The 19,563-nt window shown below is 47.4% G+C and overlaps 1 protein-coding gene across 1 annotated transcript in view; it reads left to right on the top strand.

Moving 5' to 3' along the window:
• Nucleotides 1-17,328, top strand: part of TBC1D30 (TBC1 domain family member 30) — an 83,715-nt gene extending 66,387 nt beyond the window's left edge. The window contains exons 10-14 of the mRNA XM_075553232.1: nucleotides 206-311; nucleotides 5,763-5,875; nucleotides 7,533-7,672; nucleotides 10,188-10,394; nucleotides 16,411-17,328. Of these exons, the coding sequence (XP_075409347.1) occupies nucleotides 206-311; nucleotides 5,763-5,875; nucleotides 7,533-7,672; nucleotides 10,188-10,394; nucleotides 16,411-17,183 (1,339 nt within the window). The 3' untranslated portion in view covers nucleotides 17,184-17,328. The remainder of the gene's footprint in view (nucleotides 1-205; nucleotides 312-5,762; nucleotides 5,876-7,532; nucleotides 7,673-10,187; nucleotides 10,395-16,410) is intronic.
• The last annotated feature ends 2,235 nt before the right edge of the window (nucleotides 17,329-19,563 follow it).

The following is a 19,563-nucleotide window of genomic DNA, read 5'->3' as shown; positions in this document are numbered from 1 at the left end:
GCTTGCTCATGGATTACCTTTGGTATATTTTCTAGTCTTTTCTCCATCCTCAGTAGGCTATGTTGTAAGCGTGTTCTAGGATTTTGAGGTTGGGCTGATGACTGTCTTGATTGCATTGATAAGAGGCAGCTCACCCTACTGTACTTATGACATGTAGTAGTTATAGCATGTGTGTCATGGCACTTCCTGTCCTTGCTTTATCTAGACAGATCGAGTGTTGTGAAACAGCAGATGAATTCTACAGCACCATGGGGCGCCTTACCCAGGAAATGCTAGATCATGACCTTCTGGAAAGCCATGAACTCATGCAGGTGAGTGGCCAGTGTGGTCGAGTCTTGGCTCACAGGATTGTGTGCTGAGGGAGCCGCCAGTACGGGAACTGTGGTCTTGAGATCTGTGTTTGGTCTAGTTGAGCAAGAGGATATATGTGTGTGTTTATATACATGTGTGTATGCACATGTATATAATCTGATAAGAATTCAGTAATGAATAGTGGATTTTGAGCCTTTCATCAAACTATGTATGCTGCACATAGAAATTACTAGGTACACAGGCCAGTTATCCGCCCCATAGGTGCGGCCTGGATTACCACTGGGTGCAAATAGCTCTTAGTTTTCCCGTGACAGAAATTTCTCCCCTGGATTTTAGAATGTTGATGGGGGTCTTCTCCCTCTCACGCATCATTTGTATTTTTGCTTTTATACAAATATGATCTTATCCTTACCACCTTAGTGCAATTTGTCTTTCATTGTTTTCTGTTGGTTTTCCCAGCTGGGAAGCACAGGAGGAATGTGGATGTTTAAGGATAATAACTGATACAAGATGTTATAGGGAATATAGGGAATGTTATAGGGAATAACTGATACAAGATGTTATAGGGGTGGGTGATAGGGAGGGAAGGGGGAATTCAGTAGTAAACAGTGAAGGCGGGAGGTGGAGGGCACACTAGATCTGATTGGACGACTCAGTTTAAAGGCGATATAACAATGGGGGGCTCTATGATAGATGTGGTGGTGATTGTACAACTCCTCTTGATGTGAATGAACGATTGAACTGTTCAATGGTATGATATGTGAATTAGGTGCCAATAAAAGTGTTGGAAAAAAATAACAAAATAATTTGTTCCAAGATGAAAATTACTAGATATAATACAAAAATATATTTCAAAAAAATTAGGGGGAAAAAACTAACAAAAAATTCAAATCACTTGGTGCTTATTCTGAATCAGGTTCTTATTCCACCCCCCCAGGAGGAAAGTAGCTTGAATCTTTTATTGTTCATGTCAAAGTGCTTATTCATTTATTATTGTTTTTATTTGTTTTTTAATTTATTTTTAAAATAATTTTATTGGGGTTCTTACAGCTCTTTTTAATTTCAAAATTTATCTTATTGGGGCTTTTATAGCTTTTATTACAATGAAGCCATCCATCCATCCATTGTGTCAAGCACACTAGTACATTTGTTGCCATCATCATTCTCAAAACATTTTCTTTCTATTTGAGCCTTTGGTATCAGCTCATTTTTTTCCCACCCTCCACCACCCTCTCTCCCTCATGAACCGTTGATTTATAAATTATAATTATTTTGTCATGACTAACACTCTCCGATGTCTCCCTTCACTCACTTTTCTGTTGTCCCTCCCCCTGGGAGGGGCTTATATGTCAATCATTGTGATCTGTTCCCCCATACTTCTCCCACCTTCCCTTAGCCTCCTGTTATCGCTACTCTCATTATTGGTCCTGAGCGGTTTATCTGTCCTAGATTCCCTGTGTTTTGAGCTCTTGTCTGTAGCAGTGTACATGCCGTGGTCTAGCTGGATTTGTAAGGTAGAATTGGGGTCACGATGGAGTGGGGGAGTATTAAAGAACTAGAGGTGTGTTGTATGTTTCATCGGTGCTTTACTGCACCCTGGCTGGCTCATCCCTTCTTTTGACCCTTCTGTGAGTGGATGTCCAATTGTCTACAGACGTGAATCAGATTCTTGACTATGTAGGGAGACTTTTGTAGGATGAGAGAAAAATTTTAGGGGAATTGTATTAGCATTTTGCTTTATTTGACTTTGCTCACCTTTTCAACACATTCTACATATATTACTAACAAATGTCAGTGTGCAAGACTTAAAGAATTTATTTCCTGACATGTTATCACATTGCAATATCATACTCAAACAGTCATTACAATGGGTAGTGCGATCAAATGGATAGTAGATTGCTAACCCTCTCTCTTCTAGTCGGGCCTGTAAGCTAATTGTCTCCTCATTCTTGTCCTATGCCTCGGACTGCTGCTGCTTCTCTTGGCTCGCCTTGCTCACTGGATCTTGTCCATAAGTCTGTCTTGGGCTTTATCTTCCTCTGTGTGACCTCGTTCTCCTTTCCCTTGGATTCACTTTTCATCTTTCGGTGGGGCTCCATGCCTGAGGTCGTTTGGGCCACTGGGACTCGGTCAACAGATTAGAAAATTGATGACGCGAGTCTGATGGGGGTTTGAGATTCAAGGCGCTTCTGTTCCTTGGGTCATCTTCTAGCCCCGGCTCTTTCCTGTGAACACGCACTCTTAGCAGTGGGAAAGAGGAGGCCCTCAGCGAGACGGCGGACACTGTGGCTGCCACAGTGGGCCCCAGCGAAGGGACCCTTGTGAGGACGGCACGGGGCCGGGCAGGGCTTTGTTCTGCTGTGCAGAGGGTGGCTATGGGTTGCAAGCGACCCAGTGGCACCACCACCACCACCGCCGCTCCATTGATTGAAGAAGTTGGCCCCCTTGCATAACTTCTCTGAGCACTCATGTTTCTCATTTCCAAGTGTGCTCTGTGACCCACCCATCTGCCTTCCACCACCTCATCCCTCATTCTCTCTCATGAATCCTTAGTCGTCTTAGAGAGTAGCCCGTTCTGCGTAGTCTCTCAGGCCTGCAAAGATGCTCGAGTCTCTTGGCAGAAGGGTTTTTATTGAGCATCATCCTATGCCATGTCTGTGCTTGGCCTCCTCCAGACATACGATCCTCACATCCTGCACAGGTGCCCTTGGGCTCCCTTTCTAACCTGTCCTCAGGCACTTCTCCCTCTGGCTCGGGGCACACCTCTGGCCCTGGTCATAGAGAGCTCTGTTCCTGCCCAGCCCTCTGCCGGCTCTGTTCACTCCTGTGTCAGGGCTCGGGGTTCCTCTCATGCTTCCTCTGCAAAAACCTTACCAGCCCACTTGGGCCAAACCCAGTCTCTGCCCTCATGTGATCTCTCTTATCGCAGGCATTATTGATGATGGCTGCTCTCGGCTCCTTCAGCACCTACGATTTTCAGTAATTGATTCAGCAAGCACGTGTAAGGTTATTTTACATTGTTTTCTTACTGGACTTGAAAGTTCCTTAAGGATGACCACTATTTTCCATAGGGATAATTCCAACTTAGGTTACCTATTTGCCATAGGGATATTCCCTCACCGTGTGTATCAGAGGAGAACAGTGTCCAGAGGATTTCAATGGCTGGCCTTTCAGAAGTAGGGTGCCAGGTCTTTCTTCTGACGAACTCACACTGCTAACCTTTTGGAGAGCGGCTGAGCCCTTAACCCTGTGTGCCATGCAGGAGCTCCTCGAGGATTAGAAAACCGAAACAAAACCAGTGATCGTGCCAGTTGCTATCCAGTGGATTCTAGAAGATGAATGCCCAGCGGAGCCAAATTTGTTGTTGGTGGTCAAGTGCCTGTAGCTAAGCAGCTCCTGAAGCTTGCTTGCTTTCTTTATGTTTTTTTTTTTTTTTCAAAACCCAAGTGTCCAGACCATCTGGCCTGGGGACAGATGTGCTTCCCATTTCTCCTTAGAAACTTATGTCCTAAGGCTGACCAAGGGGCTTTGGTGATGCCTCTTTATAAACCAGTGCAGGCAAAACAAGCAGCAGGTCATCCTCTGCCATTGTTTCCAGGGAGACATCGGACACGGTTCTTGGTGCTGCAGGGAAGAAAAGGGAAACTCTCACTCTCCCGGCGGGGGGGCCATGGAGCCCGGTCATGGTTAAGAACTTTGCACAGCATCGCAGCCTTTGGGGTGCAATGAAGCTGATGCTCGATGCCGTAAGACAGCGTAGAGAAGAGTTTTGTGGTCCCTATGAACCACTGGAAAGCCTGTGTCACGGCTCTGCTCTGGTGCATGTGGGGGCGTCCTGAATCAGTTAGCTCGCTGGCAACTGGTAGAAGCTGGGTAAGCGCCCTCGAGGCAACTCGGAGTCACAGCCCGGCCTTGCGTCCTCCTCGCCATTGTCGTCACAGTGAAGCTCACTGTCATCGCAGCCATCACGCAGTCTGTAAGCTCGGGCGGGGGCGGGGGGGAGGGGAAGTGGGGGTTGCTGCTGTTGTGTTGTTAGGGGCCATCAAGTTGGTTCTGACTCACAACAGAAGGAAACACTGCCCGGTCCCGCGCGGTCCTCACAGTTGTTCTTATGTTTGAGCCCCTTGCTGCCGCCCCTTGTCAGACTGTTGCATCAGGGGCTTGCCTCTTTCCCCTCCTCCTCCATTTCAGCAGGATGCCCTTCTCCAGGGACTGGTCTCACCTGACAACATGTCCACAGTACGTGAGACCGAGTCTCCTTATCCTTGCCTCTAAGGAGGATTCTCGCTCTACTTCTTCCAAGACCGATCTGCACCAGCACCAGAATGGAAAAGCATTGATTCTCCTTTGCTCTTCCTGCTTCGAAGCTCAGTAGCTTTGCCCAGTTGGTGATGGGAAGCCCTTGTTTGGAATCTGGGGAGGTACCGTAGTACAGCACAAGCTGGCGCCCTGGGAGTGTGGGCACGGCCAGCCATGCCTCTTGTTTTTGAGACCAGAGTGCAGTGGGCTGTCACACTAGTGGCTCTGATCTGTAACAGCAGCCAAATGAAACTCCTTCCAGAGGCCACCTTTCCTACTCAGGAAAACGTGTGGCAGACAGCGCCGGAACCTGCAGAAAACAGTCCTGCAGTGGAAGGACTGTAGAATGTTTTCCTCGAAAAGCTTCATCAAGCTAGTTGAATGGCTTCCTGGGGGAAAAGAAGATGTCATTTGTATACATTTTTCTGGTGTGTGTAAGAACCTGAAGCATTAAAGAAATATATTTTGGAGTAATTAAACCTTAATAAAAAGCAGAGCGCAAACAAGATTACTCTCCTCGCCGACGGGTGGCACTTGTTTTTGAACTTGCTTTTGAAGTTCCGGTGGAAGCACAGGTGCCTTCCCACTTTTATTCATAGACTCATCAACAGCCTGGGTTTTACACCCTGTCACTGTTTCTGGTTTTCCTTTCCTTGTTTAAAAATAACAGCTAGCAATTTTCACCTAGAGCTCACAGTCATTTGAAAAGGTGGTATCTTTGGGAAAAACCGACAGTTGATCATAAGATATCTGTAAAAACCACCAAAGCTTTGAGAAGAAAGCCTACTATGTTAAGCACACTGCCGGCCTCTGTGGTATGGGAGTGATCCGGAGCTTTCTGATGGAGGGTTTCTGAGCTGACCCCTCTGTCAGCCGAGCTCAGGATGTCCGACGGTCCCTAGAGGGTCAGCCATGTTCACCAGTTGGGCGCCCAGCCGTACCCGGGTTGACTTGACCTTTCACTGTGGTGCTCACCCACCTTCTTTCTCCAAAGTGGATACTGAAGTAGGCTCTGCCCCGCCCCACGCTGTGGGTGAGGGGTGACACTGTCCCTTCACCCTCAAACTCGCCAAACTTCATTGTGGTCCAGGAAGGAGCAGCGTCACTGAAAGTCACCATTCAGACCTGGCATATTCACTTTTGTTTTTCAGACTGTTTATTCCATGGCGCCATTCCCTTTCCCACAGTTGGCAGAGTTGCGGGAGAAATATACCTACAACATCACACCGTTCCCAGCCACAGTTAAAGCCGCCTCACTTTCTGGGTAAGGTTGCCGGGGAGGGGTGGTGGTGTGTGTGTACGCATGTGCTAGTTTCATGGTCATGATGGAAGATTTAATACCTTCATTTGTTATTGTCAACAAATTTCCCTTAATCCACCAAAATATGCCCAAGTAGTTAGGTACTTGCAATTCAAATGCCTCTTCCCTAAAGGATCTGCCTTATAATTCAGTATGATTGGTGCAATCATAATATTTTTTAAAAACATACTTTCCAAAGAAGTTCAAGTTTAACAACACTTTCAACAAAATAGCAGCAACATATTTCAAAATATCAATATTAAAAAATCTCAAAAGTAAAATAATGTGGATGAATAGATGTTTTCATTTAGACTAATACAAAACTGGAACTTGACTAAGATAAATATAGTAATTCAGTTTATGGGGAAATCTACTGTTCAGTAAATGGGCCTGGAAAAAATAGTCATACCTCACATTTTATATCAGGATGAATTCCGTGTAGGAAAAGAGTTCCACTGAGAAGAATGAAATAATAAAATTAGCTGAAGAAAATGTGAAAGAATTCCTTTAGTTCTTTGGATTGGGATGACCTTAATAACTTGCTCATTTTTTTAATGAACAAAAATATTAAGTTTAAATACACCAACATTTTTTTATTCCTGCAGGATCCAAAATAAAACAGCAAAGCAAAAGTCCTTAAGATGAATATATATTGGGGGAAATATTTGTTATGTACTACACAGAATAGTAACTTATGTTCTAGTGTATAAAGTTCTTAGAACCCAATAAATGACCATCTAACTGAAAAGTGGTCAAAGGATGGTAGTGAGATAGAGTTCACTTATAATAAGAGAAATGCGGTTTAAAACTAGATTGGGATATAGTCTTTTACTTATCAGATCGGCAAAATTTTAAAAAGTTGGTAACACTGTTGATAAGGTTGTAGGGAAGCAAATACTCATACCTGCTGATGAGTGAATATTATTTAAGGATTTTGGGGGGAAGTTTAGTATTTATTCATATTAATGCATATACCCTTTACCCCGCAGTTCTACCATGGTAAGTTATCCCACAGATTAGACTTGTGCACATTATAATCATGGGATAATATTGGGAGCAAATCCAGTAAGTATCATTAGGTGCCTGGTCCCATCACAGTGCAGCTGTGAAAAAAGGTGAGGAAGCTCTGTGTACGAATGGAGCATAGAAGCCAGGTGAAGAAGCGTGTGCGCCGCATGCTGCTGCGTATGCAGCAAGACAAGAACAGCGAGACAATATATGGGGAAGACAAAATGTTTGTGGAAAATGGAAGAGAGACATGCAATCTCTTCATGAAGTAGGTTGGCAGCTGAATGGTATATAAACTCTGGGGCTTCAACATGTTTATGGGAAATGGTAAGATAATGCAAGTTTTCCGTAAAAACGTTTGAAGCCCCCATGCATGTGTTTGTGTGTGTGCAGAGTCACAAGAGAAAAGGGGCTGTCTGCTTTCCTAAAGATTTACAGCCCACAAACCTTATATGGGTCACCGTGGGTCAGCTTGATGGTAGTTGGTGTGGGTGGGGATCTACATATGTGACTTACATATATGTATGGTGTGTAAACCATGTAACTGTAGCTGTAGCTATGTAAAGGCACGATTTTCTTGGAATATTTCTCTTCCTCTCTAATATTTTTCAAGACGACGTGGTAAGGTCGGAGACAGCGACGAAGAGCATGAGGTGGACGATGAGGATGCCATTGCCAATGCAGTTGGATGCCTTGGACCTCTCAGTGGGCTTTTAGCGCCCGAAATGCAGAAGTATCAGAAGCACATTAAAGGTAAGTAGAGGTAGCGCTCCTTAAGACTCACCCATGTGCTGATTCACTGTCACCATACCACACTGTCACCCTGTTCTGGGCATGCCTCAGTGACCACTGAGTGGCTACAGTGGTTATCACTCTTGAAGGTCTCTGCTATTCTGTCACTTAGAATATTTCTATGTTATACGCATAGTACTTGCCTAGTTTTAAATTTTGCTGAGGGTGGCTTTTAACCTGTCCCACCCCTTCCCCTGTTCCATATTGTTCACGACAGTATGCCCAGTTCCTTAGTGCAGAGCCTGGCATATGGTGGGTGCTTACTAAATTCTATTTTATTTGAATTGAACTCTGTAGATTGGCTCTTCTTCGACTACAGGGATCTCTGCGCTGAGTCCAGAACACTGGTCATTGCCGTGGGGTTTCCAGCTGAATCCCTTGCTTGACAGGCTCATTATCTCACTGTGGCTTCTGAGGGTTCCTCGGCTTAGTCCACGGCTTCTAGTTGAAATGAGATAGCCTCCCCTACGAATTGTTGTGCGAATAATCTTCCCCAGGGAATGACACAGGGGAAGTCCCCTCCCTCTTCTGCCTGATGCTCCTTCAAATCTCCGAGGATTGCCTCCACATCTCTGAGTGCGTTCTTCACGGCAAGTTCAAGTTCAGAGCCTCCATAAGCGCTTTTCATTAGCTACAGCTTCCAGACATTTTAAGGTTCTGTTTATTCACTTCAAAACGTGGAGCTCTGAAGTTAATTCATGTTGTGAATTTGCATTCCGCCCCCCCACCCCTGCACAGACAGACTATTCTGCGTGTGTTATCTAGTGTGTGGTCTTGTTGGCAGCCAGTTGTGGTTCTCTTAGTGAGTTCTCTCCTGCCTCGGACGCAGCTCTTCTTTGGGACATTTATCGCTGCGTCATCTTCACCTTCTAGCTCGGAGAGCATTCTCTTGCTTGCAGGGATAGACACAGCCAGCTCTGCCGTCTCTGTGCCGTACGGCAACTCATTCTGCCTCTTCAGACCAACATGCTTTTGTTTTTCTTGCTTGAAAAACTCCTTTTTTGGTGGTGGTTGGGGAGAGGGGGTGCTTTTGTGAATGTTCCTTAAGCATCTGTTTTCTTAGCGTTTTAACCTACGTAGAATACAGTGTGTGTGTGTGTGTCTCTGGCATGTGTGTGTCTTTGGCATGTGTATGCGTCATTGGCATGTATGTGTGTCCTTGGAATGTGTGTGTGTGTGTGTGTCTTTGGCATGGGCTCTCATCTCTTTTTAAATGATTTAGAAAAAATCTGAACCCAAGATTTCCTTTGATGGCCCATTCTTTCCTGTAACGTACCATCCCCTCTGCTTTCTGTGTGTCTGAATTTCAATGCATACTTTCTAACCACAGGATCAATATGTCATAACACTAGTGCTTGTCTTTGTACTTAGATATTTTTAGATATTGTAATTTATGCTGATATATGTGTATTATGATGGTTTAAAATGATTAGTTTCTCTGGTTTTGATGCTGCACTTCTGTAGTCTGGTTTGTGCTCCTTTCCTCCCTTGTGTGTGTGTGTGTGTGCGCGTGTGTGTGTGCGTGTGCGCACGTGTGCCCTCACCCTCGCTCCCAATCACATGGCTCAGAATGACATGATATGTCCTCAGGTGGTATTTCATTAGTCTTTCTTTGTGGTTTTAATCAGGCTCAGATGAAGCATCCCCCACTTCATTTTCTTCACCTCAGAGAACTGATTTCCCTAGAAAAGGCAGTCCATTGATCAGATTTCCAGCTTTAGACTTGGAGCAGATGTTAGCAGAGTTGAAATCCCTTCATTCATCTCATTCTCAGGCCAGTTTCACATACAGCCCTGAGAGCCCACATGCACGCCCTCGATGGTCCCACGCAGTCTCGTGCGCCCTCGGCCGTACGTGGTTCTCTTCAGTTTGACTGAAGGCCGTGTCTGCTGGTCCGCCTCGCCTCCGGCCGGCTCTGGGTGCGTGCAGGGCACACACGGTCCTCGAGCAGGAGATACTGTTAGGTGGATAAAGACATTCACTTCCAGAGTCACGAAGCCTTGAGAATGTGGGTTTTTTTGACTCAAAGAAAATGCATGCAGTGGCTGACTGACCTTTACAAACTTTCTGTGGGAATCCCATGTCCTTGTGTGGAGATCTGCTGCTTTCGGTGCATGCTGAAGACCGCACCATGATAACAGACCATGGGATTCGGTGTGGAAAGTTCCATGATCTTTTAGTTCCATTTTCTCACCATGTGGTGAAGCGCACCGCCCCCCTTCCCCAGCAAGGAGTAAAATCAAACAGTGGACGCGCATGGCCCAGGTCAGACCCACAGGTATGCAGATAAGAAAAGGCAGCAGTCAAACCAAGGGCTAGACAGATTCCCTGTGTGCCCCCGCCTTCTCCTTTCCTGTTGGTGTGGTTTGGAATTTCCTGAAGGCCCAGGAGAACCACGCCAGGCTATCGTGTGACCCGTTCCCTTTAATCCTGCCCCCTCCACCGACCATCTCCTTGTCTGTTTTCCCGAGTGCAGAGCCAGGTGAGGAGCAGAGTCTGAGGTGCAACAACATTGCGGAGCTGAGTCCGGGAGCCATCAATTCCTGTCGGAGCGAGTACCACGCCGCCTTTAACAGCATGATGATGGAGCGCATGACCACTGATATCAACGCGCTCAAGCGGCAGTACTCGCGGATCAAAAAGAAACAGCAGCAGCAGGTCCATCAGGTGTACATCAGGGCAGGTAATGCAGGGCGCCCTGGCATCCAGCCCACCGCTTCAGCTCGTGAAAGGAAGAGCCAGTCTTTCCCAGAATGGCCTAGGCGGAAATTACTGTCCCAAGATTACTAGCTGGCACAAGATAATAGCATCGTGTGGAGTCTCATTTCTATTTTATCTTCTCAGGTTCTACAGAAGAAACAGACCCTGGCTTCTTTTTAGGTTCCAAGGACCAAGGCATCGATGGTATTAAGCCTGACGTCACTGTGGGCACTGGTGGAGAGGGGCTTATGGGATGACTTGAATGTCTGCAAAGCTGTGCAGTCCTTGGATTTGGGGAATTCTGCAGCTATTGTCTCATAAATTTGACGCATGTGAAAATAGGATTTCATCATCTAGGCCAGGGGTTCTCAACCTTCCTAATGCCGTGACCCTTTCATACAGTTCCTCATGTTGTGGTCACCTCCCAACCATAAAATTATTTTTGTTGTTACCCCATCACTGTCATTTGGTACTGTTATGAATCGGTGACCCCTGTGAAAGGGTTGTTGGGCTCCCAAAGGGGTCATGACCCACAGGTTGAGAACAACTGATCTAGGCACTAGCAAGTTAAGTGTTAGGTAGCAATGTAATCGATGTGGAGGCCTGATGCTGCAAACAGTTCCATGTTCCGTGACTTAACCACAAAGTTGGCCGTTTATACCCACCCAGTGGCTCTCTGGGAGAAGCACCCAGCCATCTGGGTCCATAAAAACCACAACCAAGAAAGCCCTGCGGGGCAGCTCTGCTCTGTCACATACGAGGTGGCTATGAGCCAAAATTGACGGGATGGCACTCAACAACAATAGAACAGATGATCAGGTCAGAGATGAAGGCGGGCCGGCGCAGTGCTTTCGGAGTCTGCTGAGAAACCACACTTTAGGACAGTTGGGGTCCCCTGGTGAGGACTGAGCTGCTGGCTGGGAAGTAGGACATAGGAGTTTCATCAGCAGTGCCTCAGGAAAAGGCGTGGGGTCTCCCCTGGGGGTGGGAAGCCCTCATCGAGAAGCCTTTGGGGCCTGGTTCTACTCTGACGCACTTGGGGTTACCCTCCTGGTCGTCAGTTTGACAGCCAATGGTCGTGCCGTCAGAAACACTTGTTTCCAAGGATTGTCCAGCTGCTGTGGTGGTGTTCCTTTTAAAAATACATGATTCCAAGAAATCTGCTTTATCTTTTAATACTGTCTGATTTTGGAGCTGATTTATCATGTTCTGAATGAATGTCCTAATGAAAATGATATCTATGCAGGGTTAATCAAGATATAAATTAAGCCTTTTATTTTTTTAAAATTTTTTGAGGCTTAGCATGTGACTGACTGTGCACAGAAGCTGAATTCACCTTCCATATGTTGGGGAGAAATAGGCAAATTCTTTTAGTTTTCCTTAATATTTTGAATTGGGTGGAGGTTTACAGAGCAGATCCGTTTTCTCTGCAACTGAGCATACACATTTGTCTCGTGTCACCTGGTGCAGTACCCCCCGTGTAGCATTACTCATCCCATGTCCAGGAATGTTCACTGTGTCCGTTCATCCTCCTTCCTTTACCCTCCTGAGCTTTGTCCTTGGAGCTGTGCCGCCCTTCTGATCTCAAATGGCTGCTGATTCCAACTTGTGTGAGTAGTGTTGTCATTCTCCTTATAGACCTGCTTGTTATTCGGCTGAAACTGAGCTGTGGGACCGCATTGATTTCCAGAACGGAAGAGTGACTAAAGGCTCTTCGTCTTGCGGTTTCCACCAGCCTCTATCTGACCATTAAGCCAGTCTTTAAAAATGATCTTGAGCTTTGTTCCCTGCTCTTCTCCAATTCTACCAGGGACCTCTGAATTTCATCCCATTCAGAGCAATTGGCAGTGTTGACCGGGCACCATCTAGTTCTTTGGCTCTCTGGGTTATGGAGACTGGTGTTCATGTGGTCAGTAAGTCCAGTGGGCTAAGTATTTCCACGTATTTTAGGCTTTCCTCATTCTTCTTTCCTCCAGACAGGGAGAAACCAATAGTGGGATGTTCTGCAACCACTCATGAGCTTTTGAGATCCCAGAGGCTACTCACTCAAGTAGGGTATATATAACCTTGTCTTTGTACCTTATGATGAGTCAGTTCTTAAAGATGCCTACTTTCTCCTGAGTTGTCAAGAAAGAATCACAAAAGAAATTTAGCAATAATCAGACTACTTTAATTTGCGGGGGGGAGCTCGTACAACTCTTATCATAATCCATACATATATCCATTGTGTCAAGCACGTTTGTATATTTGTTGTTACCCTCTTTGTCTTCCTCGATCATGTCGGGAAGGTGAGCCAGTTTAATAGAACAAAGTGTTCTTGCATTGAGGGAGTACTTGAGTGAAGGCCCAATGTCCACCTGCTACCTTAATACTAAGCCTATAAATATATGCACATAGATCTATTTCCCCATTGTTCTATATAAATATATTACAGGTATGCATGCCTATATTTAAACCTCTTTAAATGTCCTTTGCCTCCGAGTTCTTTCCTCTATTTCCTTTTACTTTCCTCTTGTCCCACTATCATGCTTAGTCTTCATTTGGATTTCAGTAATTCAGTTACATTGCCCTTGATCAAGCCCTACCAGGCCTCCTACACTCTCCTCGCCATTGATTTTTTATCACTTATTGTTCCTTTGTCCCTGAGTTTGTTAATATCCACTTCCTTTTCTCCACCTCCCCTTCTCCCCCTCCACCTCCCCATGCCCCCCCCCAACCATTTGTTCCATTGTTTTCTCCTCTAGATTGTTTATCCCACCTATCTTATCCAGATAGACCTACAGAGATAATAATATGCACAAAAAACAAGACAGAGCAAAACAAAGCAACAAAAGAAAACAAACAACACAAACAATGACACACACAAAAAGGTGTAAGAGCAAAAAAATAAAAAGAAAAACCTGTAAATAGTTCAAGGTCTGTTTGTTGACCTTTAGGAGTCTTTTCTGGGTGCCACTCCTTGACCCCAAAGTCCAGACCACTTTAATTGTTACACTTATTTGTCTCTAAAATAAATCTACCAGGAAGGCAGGGACCAACACTGCTCTTTGAAAGGAGCCCTGGTGGTGCAGTGGGTCGTGTATTGGCCTGATCATCACAAGGTCAGTGATTTGAAGTTACCAGCCACTCCACATTAGAAAGCGGAGGCCTTCTACTCCCAAGGGGCAAGTCCCCTCTGTCCCGAAGGTCACTAGGAGTTGGAATGCATTCAGTGGCAGGGCAGTTGGGTTTTGATTTGGTTTAAACGATGAAGATACGGTTGTTCGGCAGCTTTCTCGATCATCCGTGGTGCTAGGGCTTTCAGGAGTGGTCAAACCAGGCTAGGAGCCAGAGGCTTCTAGTCTTTCTGTAGTTCTTTGCAAGGACACAGTCACAGCTTTGGGTGGAATGGCAAACCTGTGCCCCTGGGGGCTGAATCTACCTGGTGGCTTTTTCCCTTGGCTTGTTCCCATAGTCTATAAACTATGACCCACAGGCCAAATTTTACCAACTGGTAGTTTTTGTTTTGGGAGAAAGTTTGCACAATAAATTTCGTTTCCACTTAGTAATTTCAACGCATATTGCTCAGTGACAGTGGTCCCGTTTTCCATGTTGCACCGGCATTTCTCCTATTTACATTCTTTAAAAAAATAATTTTATTAGGGGCGCATACAACTCTTATCACAATCCATAGGTACATCAGTTTTGTAAAGTACATTTGTACATTCATTGCCCTCCTCATTCTCCAAACATCTGCTTTCCACCTTAGCCCCTGGCATCAGCTCTTCATTTTTTACCCCTCCCTCTCCGCTCCCCCAGGTGGTTCAAATTCTGACATTCGCGCTCTCCTGTCTACCCTCTCCTCTTTGTGCTTCAGGGAAGGAAAATGCTCACCATCCGTTCACAAATAGACCATTGGGACCCTAAACTGAAGCTTGGTTGGTGCAAAGCCAGGCCCATTTGCTTACCTGTCATTCTTGGTAGCTTCTGCACTAACAGCAGAAAGAGCTAAACCGCTCTTTACTGCGAAAGCTGAGCCCTGCTCTAGGTCATGATTCACATGATTCTCTTGAAGGGCGGGATGGTTGCTTCTGGGCATGGTTCTAGAGCGTTGATTCTTCAAGTTAGTATGCATATGGATCACTGAGAGTCTGCTAAAGTGCTGATTCTGCTTTAGGAGTTTTGGGTGGGGCCCACATTCTGCATTTCCAAAAAGCCCCTAGGTGATGCTGCGTGGGTGGAAGGGGGAACCTCACTTAGAGTAGTAAGGTTTTACAGGAAATGGTATAGGGTAGGGTGAACAGCAGGTGAAAAAATTGGCTTTGAGCAAAAAGCAAATGAACTCTACTTTGGGGACGTAAAAGGAAGGCGATAAGGGTGATGTTAAGGTGCCCATCTCTGAGAGAAGGGAGGGCAAGAAGCTGAGGCCTTTCATTCTGATAGCTTCAGTTTTCCTGGAGTAATTGGAGGAAAAGTCATTTGCTGGGAGCAATTTGGGGATTGGGTAGGAGAATTAGGAAAAAAAAAAGATTTAGATTAGTCATTGAGGGAATGATAGATGTTAAAAAAAATAGCAATATTGAGAATGCTGCAAAATGGAACATCAGGAAATTGAAGGTTATCCATCTAAATGACTGTCTCTCACCCCCACCCGCACCTCAATTAAAGGCCAGTAGTATCTCAGGTTTCCTTAGAGAGGGTGTGAATTATGAATCCAGGGCCCGGGAGCCCTGGTGTCAAAGTGGTTATGTATTGGGCTCCAATCCACAAGGCAGCTCCTTGGGATTGAAACCACCAGCAGCAACTCGCGAGAAAGATAGGGCTTCTACTTCTGTAAACACTGATAATCTTGGCAACTCACAGGGGCAGTTCCACCCCTGTCCTGTAGAGCCACTATGAGTTGCCATTGACTCGATAGCAGTGAGAGAGACACCACAAAGGGATAGGGAACCATGGAAGGTGTGGTTACTGGTGAGACAGTGGTCCAGGTGATTGACCGTGCTTCAAAGGAAGGCACAGGGTGTGAAGGAGCCAAAGATGATGGAAGAGAGGCTGTGAGAAGACTGAAGACTCAGTGTCTGTGCTCAGTGCCAGATCTGGTTACACTTGAGAACAGGCAAGCTAGAGTCAAAGAGAACACTCGCAGAGTTAGATGTCCATTGTGTCATGTAGACCTGGGGGATACGGTTCAGGGTGCTAACATCAGTGTGGCCTGAAGGTGAAGTCCTGGAACTGGGGTGTTTGAGGAACTAGGAAGATAGGTAATGGGTGGGCCAGTCACAGGGCTAAAAGACGAGGGGTGAGGAGGAGACAGGTGTCTCGTCTTCACTGGACACTGAAGATTGGGCTGTGACTGAGGGTGGATGCCACCAGTAAACAGTGCGGGCGCAAATTCATCCAGATGACAGGAACGTCGGGGAGAAAGGGCGTTGGCACCGAGAGGCCTTCTCTCCTGCGGCAGGCTGTATTGAAGAGGAGCCCAGAGGGAGATCTCTTGTGTTGCTGGCGGGGAGAACACATCTCTTGTTTGAAGTCTCTCGAGGACGTCAAAGTGGTTTCTTGTGCGTGGGGGCAGGCATTAGAGAGCTGTGATTACACTGCATGATCATGGTCTTCTCATCACATCTCATTCTGCCGTCTCTCACTTCTTCCCCTGCCTCTCAGAAGCTGACAGCCCATCTGTGCAGTGTTGGTCTTATTCTTTTAGAAAAGCTTCCAAGGTTTTCTAGATGAAAGAGCCACGCAGCTGCTTCTCAGCAACAGTCCGCCTCTGTAACAGCACATGAGGGAGCCGAGGCTGTCAGTCTTGATGAGGGGCCAGCCTCTTCCCTTTGAAGGAGAGGAGATTGGTACCCAGGGCTCCATGGTGGGATTCGGCTTCTGCCGCTGTCAGTCACAGGACTCAGCTGACAGCTGGGAAGAGTGGGAAGGGGGCCGGGCCAAGCTCCCTGCGATGTCTGTGTGGCGACGGATGTGGTCCTCAGCCCTGTTTCACACAACCTGTCAACATTTCTTTTCAGACAAAGGGCCCGTGACCAGCCTCCTCCCGTCTCAGGTCAACAATTCTCCAGTCATCAACCACCTTCTCTTAGGAAAGAAGATGAAAATGAGCAACAGGGCCGCCAAGAACGCTGTCATCCACATCCCCGGCCACACTGGAGGGAAACTCTCTCCTGCGCCCCACGAGGACCTTAAGACCAAGCTCAACTCTCCCTGGCGGACTCACATCCGCGTGCACAAAAAGACCATGGCGAGGACCAGGAGCCAGCAGGGCTGTGGGGACACCATCGGGCTGATCGAAGAGCAGACGGACGGCTGCAGAGCTAGCAGCCTAGGGGGGTCCGAGGCGTTTCCGGTCCCGGGGGCGGCCGTGGCTGCTCTCAGGGAGGGCCGCCTCTCCGAGGGGAGGACAATCGAAGGGCAGTCCCCGGAGCCCGAGTTTGAGGATGCTGACGCCAGCGTGTCTGCAGTTCAGGTGAAGCTCGAAGGCTTGGAACTGACCCCAAGGGACGAAAGGGAGCCCAAGGGGGACCCGCCGGGCCCACGCGACCTCCCGGAGCAGCCTGACGCGCCCGGAGAAAAAGCCACCAGCAGACCCCACCAAGGCAGCAACCCGAAAATGCCCATGTTCAGCCCCTTCCCCAGTGTCAAGCCCCTCCGGAAGTCAGCCACGGCCAGGAATTTAGGACTGTACGGCCCCACGGAGAGGACGCCCGCCGTGCACTTCCCGCAGATGAGCCGCAGCTTCGGCAGGCCCGGCGGGGGCGCGGGGGGCGCCTCCAAGAACCGGTGAGGGCTTTGCCCACCTGCCTCCAGCGCCTGGTTCGCAAGGAAGGGCCCGGCCCCGGGTCCAGCGAGTCTGCACCGTCCAATGAATGGCACCTGCACGGCTCATGTGATCGTGGGAGTTGGAATAAGGCATGTTTTCCTGGGTGGGGGGTGGAAGGGGGGGTTAGGATGTCCGCTTGAGAACCGAGGAAGTGGATTTTAACAGCCAAAATAAACTGTGATTTTTGAACTGTAAAGTTGTTCCGTTGTGGGCTGTTTAGAAAAGACCACGCAACTTGTCTGTGAACCCCGCCCGCATCTTTCTGGTTGGACTTTAAGGATGCCCGTACACCCCCTCAGCACCCCGCCCCCCCTTCCAGTTCTCGGCGTGTTTTTATATGCAAGCATGTTCACACGGGCTTGGGAGAACAGAAACTGCCGCGAGAGAAGAGCTCAGTTGTAAGGAACGTGCAGGTGTCTCTTGGAGGGGGTGGGGGGGGGAGGGGGGGAGGACGGCGCTTCTCCCTTGCTCCGGTTCTTTCAGCCGGAGTCTCAGAATTGTCTTTTATTCTTGTGCTAAACGGTAGGAGGAAGATCAAGATAGCTTTCCTTAGCTGCTCTCTTTCTCCCTGGAATATGAAGAAAACCCCCCTGCTCTCTGTTGAAATGTCGGTTGCTAACCAACCTGAAGATCCTAGGCAGAGAAATACTCACTCAAGGGGTCGCAGCAAAGCAATGGACCCAAACAGCCTGCTCCTTCCGCTCAGCGACCGAGAGGCTCACTGGCATGGGCGAGACCACCACAGAATCTCTGTGGAACCTCTGCCCTGGCCTCTGGCTCTTTCCCCCACGCATAAGCCACCTGCCAAGGCCTCTGCTCTCTGCCAGCAGATCAGAAGCCAGAATCCAAGCCCCGGACCCGGACTCTGTTACTTGAATTTCGTGTTGTTTTTTATTTTGTTTTGATGGGGGTACTTTGTTACTTGAAACTGCCTTTGTTACTCCCTTTCTCCATCTAGAGAAGGCTCCAGTGCTTTCCAGCTCTCTCTCACCCACCCCTCCCCAGGTCCCAGCCAGGGAGCGGATCTGAGACAGCTCCTGTTTTCTCCACTATGCAGATGGGAACTCTGAGCCCACGGAGGTGAAGTAACACTTCAGTTACTTGAGTCAGATACTCCGGGGTTCAGCATGACTTGGCCTACATTCCCTCCAGTGTCATAGTCTGGTTGAATGCCCTTTGTACAAAGATGTGTTGGCAATGTATGTCATAATGCAAGGCTGGAAAACCACTCCCCATATTCCCTCCAGACTGAGGAGCTTTTTCTCCAAAAGGCACAGAGAGTCCTGGGGTTGGCGTGCCACAAAACCAGCTCTGACCTCCACGTCCTGCAAACGCCCTTCATGTTTGTCATGCTCCCTGCCACTCTCATTTGGTTGAACAAAAGGCTCACCCCCCAGCTCCCTCTCCCACCATCAAGGGAAAGAATAGAGTCAGCATTTTTATCCCCACCTCTGGAAGACCTTGGAGATACTGGTGGGAAGATTGTGGATGCCGTCCATGTGCACTTGATCGAATTGCACTGAATTCTGAAACCGAAGCTATTGTTTTTCAGAAAGGGCCTTAACTGAGACCTGCAAGTTAGTAGAATTGTGTGAGCTCTGGGACACAAATCACAAGAGTGGCGTATGCAGTGAGCAGAGCAGTTTTTGTCCACATCGTGATATTTCCATCTTCCAGTAAATTATAAATGGAAACCATGACTAATGAATGACTGCTCTTTTGGTCCCGAATTCTGTGCCATCTGAAGCTAACCTGCAGCTTCTGCATTAGAGAGCAGTCATCCCTCACCTCGAGTCTGGAAAGGCTGTAGGTGGGGTACTGGGCTCACTTTGCCTTCCACCCACAGGGAAAGAAAGAGACCTAGTTTCCCCAAAGTGAAGTCATCTGCTAAACTTTACAGTTAAGAATAACTAATATTATTCTCTCCTCTTCCCTCCCAAGTGAGTGAGAGTCATGTTCTCCCGAGTTCAGGCTGATTGACGAGAGAACTGTTCCCCGGCCTGCTACTCTTCTGGGTTCCGTAGGTGGTTCGTGAGGTGGAGGTAGCTTGCTCAGTCTGTAAGGTTCTGTCATTCTTGTCCAACAGTCTTGACTGTTCAGTAGCCCATAACAGACTCTCCATGCACCCGTTTCCTGGGGCTGCTTTTTCCTGGGAAGGGGATGGTTTTAAGGTTTTTATTTTTTAACTTTTGGTTGTGCGTTAGGTGAACGTTTACACTGTAAATGAGTAAATGAGCTTTCCATTCGATGATTTGCACCTACATTGATCTGTCACGCTGGCTGGAGTCTCTGCAGTGTGTCCACACGCTCCCCATTTCTACCCTGGGCTCCCTGTTCTCATTTT

The sequence above is a fragment of the Tenrec ecaudatus genome, chromosome 6 (assembly GCF_050624435.1).
Source record: "Tenrec ecaudatus isolate mTenEca1 chromosome 6, mTenEca1.hap1, whole genome shotgun sequence".
NCBI lineage: Eukaryota > Metazoa > Chordata > Mammalia > Afrosoricida > Tenrecidae > Tenrec > Tenrec ecaudatus.
This window is presented reverse-complemented; position numbering and strand designations above follow the sequence as displayed.